The 12651-nt window shown below is 46.9% G+C and overlaps 1 protein-coding gene across 2 annotated transcripts in view; it reads left to right on the forward strand.

Moving 5' to 3' along the window:
* The first annotated feature begins 1374 nt into the window (after positions 1–1374).
* MFSD4A (major facilitator superfamily domain containing 4A) overlaps positions 1375–12651 on the forward strand; it is a 234144-nt gene continuing 222867 nt past the window's right edge. Inside the window, exons 1-2 of one of the 2 annotated variants that reach the window (XM_069756226.1) lie at positions 1375–1705; positions 3223–3508. In XM_069756226.1, the coding sequence (XP_069612327.1) occupies positions 3279–3508 (230 nt within the window). In that variant the 5' untranslated portion in view covers positions 1375–1705; positions 3223–3278. Of the gene's footprint in view, positions 1706–2897; positions 3509–12651 lie in introns of those variants that run through there. The other variant, XM_069756227.1, reaches the window with a different exon arrangement.

The following is a 12651-nucleotide window of genomic DNA, read 5'->3' on the forward strand; positions in this document are numbered from 1 at the left end:
AACGAGATCCGTTAGGACAGGGGTAAGAAAGTAAGCGAGACAGGAGCACGTGTGCCTCTCTGCAGATCTGAGGAAAAATGGCTACTGAAGCTTGTCTTCACAAGAAGAATGTGGGCGGAACTAACCCATAAGACATTGCTCTTAGGAGGGAAAGGTTGGTAAACAACATGAAAAGTAGGCAACTGATGACCTCCAGTGGCCACAACTTGAATAACATGATAATTAACTCTCTGCACATTAAGATGGGCAGAACAATCATTATCCCTGACTCATGGGTCCCATAGCAGCCACGTGTCTTGCCGCCATTGGTGGTAAGCCACTGTTAGCATGTTCATAATCTGTGAAAGGTCATCTTTTTTTTTTAAATGAGAAGATGGCGCTGAACCTGTAATACCTGTATATTTGTGGCACATTTATTAAAATAAAGTGGTGCAAAGGTTCAACATGGACCTTTTTCACTGACTGACAAGACTTATCCAAATGATATGGTAATTATACTTACACATTTAAAGGGAATTTGTCACCTGGCTTTTGCCACCAAATCAGTAAGCAGGGTAATGCAGAAACAGAGTCCCTGATTCCAGTGATGTATCACTTACTGAGCTGTTTGCTGTAGTTTACATAAATTGACTGTTATCAACAAAAGATTATAACTAGAGGACTGTATGGTCTGCTGCCATGTAGTACAACCCTGCCCAGTCACTGGTTGTCAGATTTCTGCCTGTGCACAATGTATGTACTGTAGAAATCTGACAGTGCTGTGGGTGATGTTATACAGAACTCAGCATTCAGCAACATGGTAGATCTGCAGAAGATAAAACATTTTTGTCACAAATGCTGCAACCAATAAACTACGTGATAGATTGCTAGAATCATGGTCTCTGCTCCTACATCATGCTGCTCTCCTGTAGCAAAAATCCTGCTGACAGATTCCCTTTATGAGATTGACGGTGATGGCGTGGAGGGAACCATAGAAGATAGCGAATAGGTATGGGTGAAAAATGAGTAGTTATAAGATCCAAATACTGGCATATAAAAGTAGCATGTAGTCGAGCTAACTTTACTATGATGGCAAATGGAAATACCCCCATTCCCTTGTTCCTGTTGTGACCGAACATGGAGAAAAGAAGGATCCAGGATGTAGTGTTTGCTAAATAATTCACATGGCATTGTTCTGGAGGAGCCTCAGAGTGTGACTCTGCAGACACATTTCATACCACACTGGTGGTCCTTCTCCACTGTCCCCACATTGTGTCACACAATAGTCATTGTGGGGCTGAACTTGATTGAACTGCAGATAAAGTGAAAGTACTGACTTGAAGGAACAATGTAACAAGCTGGTGCACAGCACTAATTCCTCATACTACCACCAGCACTGATGAGGTGAGGCTGGAGAATAAGCACTTGTGAAAGGAAGGAGTCCAGATGGAAAGCTATAAGGATGGGGACATCCTGTGCCCTGTAGTGATGCCCCCTCCCATGCCAGTCTCTGGGCGGCTCCTTTCTCCTTTCTCTCACCTCTTCTAAGTAACTGCATTCAAAGGAAGAAGAAGTTAACCCTGGAGCAAATAACGGGAGGAGAGAAGAAACGAGACACATTCAGAGCCTCAGAAGAAGAAGGAGGTGGCGAACGATACAAGTGAAGAGTAAAGTTCATGCACCACAGAAGTATCTGACAAGTTTACTTAGTGGGAGAGCAGAGAAGGTGAGGCTCCTCACAACCTGCCTGCGCTGCTCACAGCTCTCCTCACAGCATGCTGCCCTCCTCACAACCCTCTTCACAGCCTGCTTTGCCTACTCACAGCCCTCCTGACCTTCTCACAGTCTGCCTGCCCTCCTCACAGCCTGCCTGCCCTCCTCATAGCCTACCTGCCCTCCTCACAGCCTACCTGCCCTCCTCACAGCCTACCTGCCCTCAACACAGCCTGCCTGCCCTCAACACAGCCTGCCTGCCCTCCTCACAGCCTACCTGCCCTCCTCACAGCCTACCTGCCCTCCTCACAGCCTACCTGCCCTCCTCACAGCCTGCCTGCCCTCCTCACAGCCTACCTTCCCTCCTCACAGCCTACCTGCCTTCCTCACAGCCTACCTGCCCTCCTCACAGCCTACCTGCCCTCTTCACACCCTGCCTGCCCTCCTCACAACCTACCTGCCCTCCTCACAGCCTACCTGCCCTCCTCACAGCCTGCCTGCCCTCCTCACAGCCTGCCTGCCCTCCTCACAGCCTACCTTCCCTCCTCACAGCCTACCTGCCTTCCTCACAGCCTACCTGCCCTCCTCACAGCCTGCCTGCCCTCCTCACAGCCTGCCTGCCCTCCTCACAGCCTACCTGCCCTCCTCACAGCCTGCCTGCCCTCCTCACAGCCTGCCTGCCCTCCTCATAGCCTACCTTCCCTCCTCACAGCCTACCTGCCTTCCTCACAGACTACTTGCCCTCCTCACAGCCTGCCTGCCCTCCTCACAGCCTGCCTGCCCTCCTCACAGCCTGCCTGTCCTCCTCACAGCCCTCCTGACCTTCTCACAGCCTACCTGCCCTCCTCACAGCCTACCTGCCCTCCTCACAGCCTACCTGCCCTCCTCACAGCCTGCCTGCCCTCCTCACAGCCTACCTTCCCTCCTCACAGCCTACCTGCCTTCCTCACAGCCTACCTGCCCTCCTCACAGCCTACCTGCCCTCCTCACAGCCTACCTGCCCTCCTCACAGCCTGCCTGTCCTTCTCACAGCCTGCCTGCCCTCCTCACAGCCTACCTGCCTTCCTCACAGCCTACCTGCCCTCCTCACAGCCTACCTGCCCTTCTCACAGCCTACCTGCCCTCCTCACAGCCCTCCTGACCTTCTCACAGCCTACCTGCCCTCCTCACAGCCTGCCTACCCTCCTCACAGCCTGCCTGCCCTCACAGTCTACCTGCCTTCCTCACAGCCTGCCTTCCTCACAATCATCTTGCCCTTCTCACAGCCTAATTGCCTTCTTTACAAGCCTACCTGCCCTCCTCACAGCCTACCTGCCCTCCTCACAGCCCACCTGCCCTCCTCACAGCCTGTCTGTCCTCCTCTCAATTCTCTTGCCCTTCTCTAATTGTCTTCTTTACAAGCCTACCTGCCCTCCTCACAGCCTAATTGCCATCTTCACAGGCAGCCTGTCTGTCCTCCTCACAATCTGTCTGTCCTCCTCATCTGCAAGATACTACCAACCTCTATTGATATTGATAACTTTTCCATAGTTCCTGAGACACTGGAGCTGCTTCTCTGGCCAGGTCAGGGGAAGGGGGAGTGAAAGATGTGGTGGGACCAGAACCTTCTCACCCTCTTCAGGAGAAACCTGCAGCCCACAATCACATATTGGAGCGTGTTCTTCAGCTTTGGACTGTGCATTGCGTTTTTGGGTCCCACACTGTTGGATCTAAGGTGCCAGACAAACAGCAGCCTGCAGGATATTACCTGGGTCTTCTTCGCTCAGCAGTTCTGCCTCCTTGTTGGCAGCACCTTGGGAGGAAGCTTCAAAAAGTCGTGAGTACCAGAGAGCCTCAAGTGTTACCTTGTTACTTGACTGTGTACTCTATCGATCTATGTATCTATCGATCGATCAATCTATCTATCATCCATCTATCTATCAATCTATCTATCTATCTATCTAAAGACAGACATATTGGCGCAACCTGTGCAGCTACACAGAGGCCCATAATGTTAGGGGACCAACTTTTATGTTAACCCCTTCCCGATGTGGGCAGGAGCCATAGTTTTTTTTATTTTTCTGCCCGTATAGTTCAAGCATTTTGGGGGGGAATTGTTTTTAAGGTATAGATTTGTGTGGTAAAACTGACAGGGCAATATGATTCTCCTCATCAGAATGATTACAGTGATACCAAACTGATCCAATTGTTGTAAACCACTTTATTGGCAAAAAAAAATCTGAAATTTTGTGGCCGTCTACTCTATCAATCTATCTATCTATCTGTCTCTATATCAATATTCCCTATCTATCAATCTATCTCTCTATTAATCCTCTATCTATCTAAAAAAATGAAACTGCGGTTGCACCAGTTTTAGTGGATGTGGGCTTCCAAATCTACTGTCAGATGAATATTAAAAATAATATATACAGTAGAAGAAAAAGAGTTTGCACTCCAGCCCCAAAATAGTGGACAAAAATTATTCCATGTAAAAGGTACACAATATTTTGGCTCAAAATGTGAACCTTTCTCAAGTGAAACCTATAGGATAGAGATAGAATAGATAGATATTCTGCAGATGTCTAATTTTCTAACCCCCCCTTGCATATTATAAACTTGCACCCTTTAGTGTCTTTTTTTTTTTTTAACCATAAAATTTTTATTTTATTAAACATTTTAGAACAAAACAGGGTCTTACAAGCATTTAGTTTCTGTATAGAATGCATGAACAGTAAACGATATAAACATTATAGACGATATAAGGCCATCAATGACCTTAATTCTACAAAGACGTAAATGACAAAGACAAGACAATAAGGGGTAGAGGGAAGGGAGGAAAGAGAGAGGGGGAAAAAAAAAAAAAAAGGGAAAAACCTCAGTTAAATCGATTAATCAAATCCGAACTCAGTCGCACTACAGGTCGGATCCCGCTGCATAATAATCCCACGGGGACCATATAGCCTGGAAGCGCACCACCGAGTCATTTAGTAAGGCTGTAAGGTGTTCCATCCTTCTGACATCCATGATCCGTCCAAGGAGGATCTGAAGTGAAGGGGGACTCGGCTGTCTCCAAAGACGCGCAATCAGGCATCTGGCCGCCGTAAGGATATGTTGCAATAATCTATTGGAAAGTTTGCCCATACCCGGCGCCCCGTGACCCAGGAGAAGCACTAGCGGGTTTAGTTCTATGTCTGCATGCAATACCTTATCTATGAGGGACTTAACCTGACCCCAAAAGGGCACAATTTTTGGGCATGACCAAAATATGTGGACAAGAGACCCAGTGCTTCCCCCACATCTCCAACAGGAGGGAGGGATAGAGGGATTCAGTCGATGCAGAAACTCTGGAGTGTGATACCAGTGCATTAGTATCTTATAGATATTTTCTCTATAGAGAATACACACTGATGATTTTGCGGCATTCCTCCAAATGACAGACCACTCGGGGAGAAATACGCCGCTCCAAGGCGGCCTCCCACTTGCGCATATATAGAAAAGATTCACCAGACCCATCCTGTGGATCCGATAAAATGTTGTAAATTTCTGAAATCAGACCCCTGGTGTTCACACCTCTCCTGCAAATTTTCTCGAAATCCGTGGGGATAGAAGCTCCCGCTTTACCATATAGGGAGTTAGCAAAATCTCTAATTTGTAGGTATTGAAAGAATTCCCTGTTGGAAATCGAGAAATGTTGCTTAAGATAATCAAAGGAGTGAATCTCCATGGTCTCCCCGTCTATAATGTCCGCAAATCTAAATAGGCCTGCTTTAAGCCAAGGGTGAACCATAGGAGATTCTAAACTGCCTGGGAGCTGTGGATGATAGATGAAGGACACCAGGGGGGAGCAAGGTGACATGAGGGCGAATCTCCGTGTGCAGGTGTTCCAAATGTCACGAGTGGACTGCATGGGGCCTAGAAGGGGTGGAAAGGACTTACATTGTGCTGGCGACCATAAAAGAGAGTTAGGGTGTATTGGGGCAAGCCATAATTTCTCTATTTCATTCCACCTGCTGTAGGCCCATAGGGACGTCCAGCAGGGGATTCTCCTCAGGTGTGTAGCCCAGTAGTATTTAAGAATATTTGGCACAGAAAGCCCTCCCCTGGTCTTATGAGCTGTGAGAACCTCCTTAGCCACTCTATGGCGCTTTTGTTGCCATATGAACCTAATAATAACCGCCTGAAGGGACTTCAGTTCCGAGACCGGAACTCCAACTGGGAGGGTCTCAAAGGCGTAGATCAATCTGGGTAAAAGACTCATTTTTACCGCCGCTATCCGACCCATCCACGAGAGAGGAAGTGATTGCCATTAAGTTAGGCGGGCTTTTGATTCTTTAAAGAGGGAGGGGAAATTTAGTTTGTAGAGGGTCTCGTATGAGGACGTAATATTCACCCCCAAATATTTCACAGCATCCTGTTTCCACCTGAATTTACCCTTTAGTGTCTTTAATGTGGCACAAAAAGGTGTTTAGCCTGGTTTAACCTAATAATTAATGAAATAAACACCTAAGATCCTCCCTATTTTTGATAATAACAAGCCCAGGTAAAGCAGACAGCTGTGAGTTGATATTATAAGGTTGGGAATGTCCATGGTTATTGGGCCCTTCCCAGCCTAAAAATACAAGCCCGCAGCCACCCCAGAATTGGCGTATCACATGAGAATGGTGCAGTGGCAATCGTGGTAATGGTTTTTCGGATTGATGTCAGCTGAGTAATGTCAGCTGGCATCAAGCCCTGGTGTTAGTAACGGAGAGCCATCGATCAGACACCCGCATTACTAATCCAGTAAGTATAAATATAAAAATAGATTATTTTAAAAAATCACTCCCCAACTTTTGCCCTTGTTCACCAATTTATTAAAAAAAAGCCATCCTATAGCTACTGTACATTCAAATTCTTGTTATACAGTATCCCTGTTATAATGGAGCATCGACTGCAAAACACAGGAGGGTCCTGCACATCTGCTGTGCCCACCATAACTGGGATGTACAAGTGTAGTGGTTTGCATAAAATGTATTCTGTGGTTAAAACACACTGATCCATAGGCTCCACAGGGTAGGTGATTATATTGGTCATTTGGGTCCAACCATTCTCACCGATCAAAAGAATGGGTACATTTTATACCTGTCAGGACACTTTTATCCCCATTTTCATTTTATAATGAAGCGGCAGGTGGGATGTCTGACCGCAGCCTCAATCATTCTCTTTGGGTTTCCAAAAAAATGCAAGCACAGCTCTCACAGCCACTGAGGGAATGAATGGTTCAGTGGTCAAGTCGCTCCAGTCTAATGGGGATAAAAGTTCCACATTCTGCCAATCAGCGCAGGTCCCAGCAGTCAGACCCCACCAATCAATAAGTTATCACTTATATCCTGTGGAGAGATGATTACGGTACTTGTTTTCACGGGAGAACCGCTGGAAGTGCATCTTGTTCCAAGTATTTAATCACTAAGGGAAATAAACAATCTTCTCCTATTTAATATCAGAGAGAACAAATGACCTCCATATACAGCACAATCCACTCTCGTAAGATCAAAGAGTATCATGTATATATTCCAAATATCAATGCTATAAATCAATCACTAATAGTGATATGTAGTGATGGGTGAGTATACTCGTTGCTCGGGTTTTCCCTAGCACGCTCGGGTGACCTCCGAGTATTTGTAAGTGCTCAGAGATTTCGTTTTCCTTGCCTCAGCTGCTTGATTTACAGCTGATAGACAGCTTGAATACATGTGGGGATTCCCTAGCAACCAGGCAACCCCCACATGTACCCAGGCTTGCTAGCAGCCGTAAATCATACAGCTCCATCAACAAAAACTAAATCTCCGAGCAGTTACAAATATTCGGAGATCACCCGAGCATGCTCAGGAAAACCCGAGCAACGAGTATACTCGCCCATCACTAGTGATATGTCATCGTAGACAGGTATGAATAAATACCGAAAGCATCGGGAGGGATAACCCTAACTTAAGCTATAGTGCAAGTACAAAGTCCAAAGCTGGAGCAGCATTGTAGAAATTAGCATGTATAGTGTGCTGAGATAAAAGATTACATAATTACCTGAGCCATGCGATGGTGCCACTTCCCCAACGTGCGTTTTGGCGGCGTGCCTTCGTCAGGAGAGGTCTTTGCTCTATCAGCGGGAGTAGCAGTGGGAGAAAGACAATCTTCCCCTGCGACGTGTCGCTGACTGGCTAATGGCTATACCCAATCCAAATCTTTTTTAACCCTTGTGCGTAAAAACTTGGCGGGAAACCATTTCCCGCCATTTAACCCCTCAAGTGAGTAATACAAATGCATGGTAATGGCATACAGTCCCCTCTTGATAGCCTGGGTCTTGCCATTATGATACAAAAGATGACCAGACAAGGGGCAATTATCTCAATTAAATATTATTATGCGTAATGCACTTTTATGTTTCCATGTAAATTAAATCTGTCTCCAGGTTTGCTACATCATGTGAGAGCACCATTATGTAGGAGCAGAGACTCTGATACCATTGATGTATCACTAACTAGGCTGCTTGCTGCATTTTTAATAAAATCACTGTTTTCTCTGCTGCAGATCCAGCAGTTTTCTGAATGCAGATCCCTGCCCACACCACTGATTGGCAGCTTTCTGTGTAGACTGTTTGGATCGCCCCCAGACACAGGGCCACGCGTTCTCGGTACCGGGCCTCTCTGCTTCGGTTCTGAGGCTGTCACGGTGGCTAGGCCCGGTCCGCGACCCTGCTAAGGGGCGTCCAATAAAGGTGGTGCAGTCTGTCAGGGGTTCGTGACGCCACCTGTGGTGTTCGGTCAGGGTGACCGACGCTGCTGTGGGGTCCGCTGGGGTGATGGAATGGCAGCTGGATGGTATACCTTCCCACAGGTGAAGTATGTCCCCAGGGCTTCCCAGTAAGGTGGATGGTGATGGTGTGAGGTGCAGGCAATAACGAGGACACAAGGTTGCAGTCTCTTTACCTCTTTACTGTAGACTTCAGGATCCTCAATCCAGAGCACGTTTAACAGGGCTATCAGAGACCGGCCGATCTGATGGGCACATCCAGAGTTTCCTTCGCAGATGGAAATCGTTGCCTACCACTAGCGCCTGTGTGTTGTAGTCCTACCCTGCTGAGCATTCGGTATAGTCCTCACAACTGCTGTTCTCGTTCGTTCGTTCTCTACAGCTCTCTCGTTCTTTGGTTCCAGATGTTACTGGTTTCAACGTCCCCCTGGTATGTTATGGCTAGGACGCCACCCGTATGACGGGAAGGCTCGGAGCTCTTCCGGGACCCTAGAGATGCCCCTCTCCACGCGTTGCCCCCTATCTCTTCGTAGGTGTAGTAAGAGTAGAGTCAGTTACTCCTGCGGTGTTCCGGCCAACGGCTACGCACCTCAGTAAGATGTTGCCTCGGTTACACGGCACGACTCCTACTGGCTCTCCTTTGTGCTTGATCTCGTTTACACTGTTCCACAATATCCTTCCTTTCGTGTCTCTCTCTTGGATACCGCCGCGGGGTGTGCAGGCGCGGTTCCGTTACGTTCTGCTCTGTTCCCTAGGCACCTGCCAGGTTCCCACGCCTGACAGGGACCCCTGTTGTGAATTCTGTTGTCGGGCTCCCTCCTGTGGTCATGAATGGTACTTCGGCTGGTTCTGTCCATGGACTTCCTCTGGTGGGTGTTTCTGAGTTTCCTTCCACAGGTGACGAGATTAATTCGTTAGCTTCTGCTCTATTTAACTCCACTTAGATCTTTGCTCCATGCCACCTGTCAATGTTCCAGTATTGGTTTAGTTCACTCCTGGATCGTTCTTGTGACCTGTCTTCCCAGCAGAAGCTAAGTTCCAGCTTGTATTTCTTTGGTTTGCTATTTTTCTGTCCAGCTTGCTATTTTTATTGTTGTCTTGCTTGCTGGAAGCTCTGGGACACAGAGGGAGCGCCTCCGCACCGTGAGTCGGTGCGGAGGGTCTTTTTGTGCCCTCTGCGTGGTCTTTTTTGTAGGTCTTTGTGCTGATCGCAAAGTAACCTTTCCTATCCTCGGTCTGTTCAGTAAGTCGGGCCTCACTTTGCTAAATCTATTTAATCTCTGTGTTTGTATTTTCATCTTACTCACAGTCATTATATGTGGGGGGGCTGCCTTTTCCTTTGGGAAATTTCTCTGAGGCAAGGTAGGCTTTATTTTTCTATCTTCAGGGCTAGCTAGTTTCTTAGGCTGTGCCGAGTTGCATAGGGAGCGTTAGGCGCAATCCACGGCTATTTCTAGTGTGTTTGATAGGATTAGGGATTGCGGTCAGCAGAGTTCCCACGTCCCAGAGCTCGTCCTTTATTATCAGTAACTATCAGGTCATTCCGTGTGCTCTTAACCACCAGGTCCATTATTGTCCTGACCACCAGGTCATAACAGTACAGGTGGCCAAAAGTACTAATGCATCTCAATAGAGGGATAAGAGAAGTTCTGAGACCATTTTTTTTTCTTTGCAGTGTGTTTTGTCTCTTTTTCCCCTTTACCTCTGGGTGGTTCAGGACACTGGTGTAAACATGGACATTCAGGGTCTGTCCTCTTGGATGGATAATCTCACTACAAGGGTACAAAACATTCAAGATTTTGTGGTTCAGAATCCGATGTCTGAGCCTAGGATTCCAATTCCTGATTTGTTTTTTGGTGATAGATCTAAGTTCTTGAATTTCAAAAATAATTGTAAATTATTTCTTGCCTTGAAACCTCGCTCCTCAGGTGACCCTGTTCAACAAGTAAAGATCATTATTTCTTTGTTACGTGGTGACCCTCAAGACTGGGCATTTTCCCTTGCGCCAGGAGATCCGGCATTGCGTGATGTTGATGCGTTTTTCCTGGCGCTTGGATTGCTTTATGACGAACCTAATTCAGTGGATCAGGCAGAGAAAATCTTGCTGGCTCTGTGTCAGGGTCAGGATGAAGCGGAGATATATTGTCAGAAGTTTAGAAAGTGGTCTGTGCTCACTCAGTGGAATGAATGTGCCCTGGCAGCAATCTTCAGAAAGGGTCTCTCTGAAGCCCTTAAGGATGTCATGGTGGGGTTTCCCATGCCTGCTGGTTGGAATGAGTCTATGTCCTTGGCCATTCAGATCGATCGACGCTTGCGTGAGCGTAAAGCTGTGCACCATTTGGCGGTACTATCTGAGCATGGGCCTGAGCCTATGCAATGTGATAGGACTTTGACCAGAGCTGAACGGCAAGAACACAGATGTCGGAATGGGCTATGTTTTTACTGTGGTGATTCCACTCATGCTATCTCCGTTTGTCCTAAGCGCACTAAGCGGTTCGCTAAGTCTGCCACCATTGGTACTGTACAGTCTAAATTTCTATTGTCTGTTACTCTGATTTGCTCTTTGTCATCCTATTCTGTTATGGCATTTGTAGATTCAGGCGCTGCCCTGAATTTGATGGACTTGGAGTATGCTAGGCGCTGTGGTTTTTTCTTGGAGCCCTTGCAGTATCCTATTCCATTGAGAGGAATTGATGCTACACCTTTGGCCAAGAATAAGCCTCAGTACTGGACCCAATTGACCATGTGCATGGCTCCTGCACATCAGGAGGATATCCGCTTTCTGGTGTTGCATAATCTGCATGATGTGGTCGTTTTGGGGTTGCCATGGCTACAGGTTCATAATCCAGTATTGGACTGGAAATCTATGTCTGTGTCCAGCTGGGGTTGCCAGGGGGTACATGGTGATGTTCCATTTTTGTCTATTTCGTCATCCACCCCTTCTGAAGTTCCAGAGTTTTTGTCGGATTATCGGGATGTATTTGATGAGCCCAAAGTCAGTGCCCTACCTCCTCATAGGGATTGCGATTGTGCAATTAATTTGATTCCTGGTAGTAAGTTTCCTAAGGGCCGATTGTTCAATTTATCTGTGCCAGAACACGCCGCTATGCGGAGTTATATAAAGGAATCCTTGGAGAAAGGCCATATTCGCCCGTCGTCATCACCGTTAGGAGCAGGGTTCTTTTTTGTGGCCAAGAAGGATGGTTCTTTGAGACCTTGTATTGATTACCGCCTTCTTAATAAAATTACAGTCAAATTTCAGTATCCTTTGCCGTTGCTATCTGATTTGTTTGCTCGTATTAAATGGGCTAGTTGGTTCATCAAGATAGATCTTCGAGGGGCGTATAATCTTGTGCGCATTAAACAAGGCGATGAATGGAAAACAGCATTTAATACGCCCGAGGGCCATTTTGAGTACCTGGTTATGCCATTCGGGCTTTCCAATGCTCCATCAGTATTTCAGTCCTTTATGCATGACATCTTCCGAGAGTACCTGGATAAATTCCTGATTGTGTATTTGGATGATATTTTGGTCTTTTCGGATGATTGGGAGTCTCATGTGAAGCAGGTCAGAATGGTGTTCCAGGTCTTTCGTGCTAATTCCTTGTTTGTGAAGGGGTCAAAGTGTCTCTTTGGAGTTCAGAAGGTTTCATTTTTGGGGTTAATTTTTTCCCCTTCTACTATCGAGATGGACCCTGTTAAAGTCCAGGCCATTTACGATTGGACTCAGCCGACATCTGTGAAGAGCCTGCAGAAGTTCCTGGGCTTTGCTAATTTTTATCGGCGCTTCATCGCTAATTTTTCTACTGTTGCTAAACCGTTGACTGATTTGACCAAGAAGGGTGCTGATGTGGTCAATTGGTCTTCTGCAGCTGTAGAGGCTTTTCAGGAATTGAAGCGTCGTTTTTCTTCTGCCCCTGTGTTGTGCCAGCCAGATGTTTCGCTCCCGTTTCAGGTTGAGGTTGATGCTTCTGAGATTGGAGCAGGGGCTGTTTTGTCGCAAAGAAGTTCTGATGGCTCGGTGATGAAGCCATGTGCTTTCTTTTCTAGAAAGTTTTCGCCTGCTGAGCGTAACTATGATGTTGGTAATCGTGAGTTGTTGGCCATGAAGTGGGCATTCGAGGAGTGGTGTGATTGGCTGGAAGGAGCCAAGCATCGCGTGGTGGTCTTGACAGATCACAAGAATTTGACTTA

The sequence above is a fragment of the Ranitomeya imitator genome, chromosome 3, assembly GCF_032444005.1.
Source record: "Ranitomeya imitator isolate aRanImi1 chromosome 3, aRanImi1.pri, whole genome shotgun sequence".
Classification (NCBI taxonomy): domain Eukaryota; kingdom Metazoa; phylum Chordata; class Amphibia; order Anura; family Dendrobatidae; genus Ranitomeya; species Ranitomeya imitator.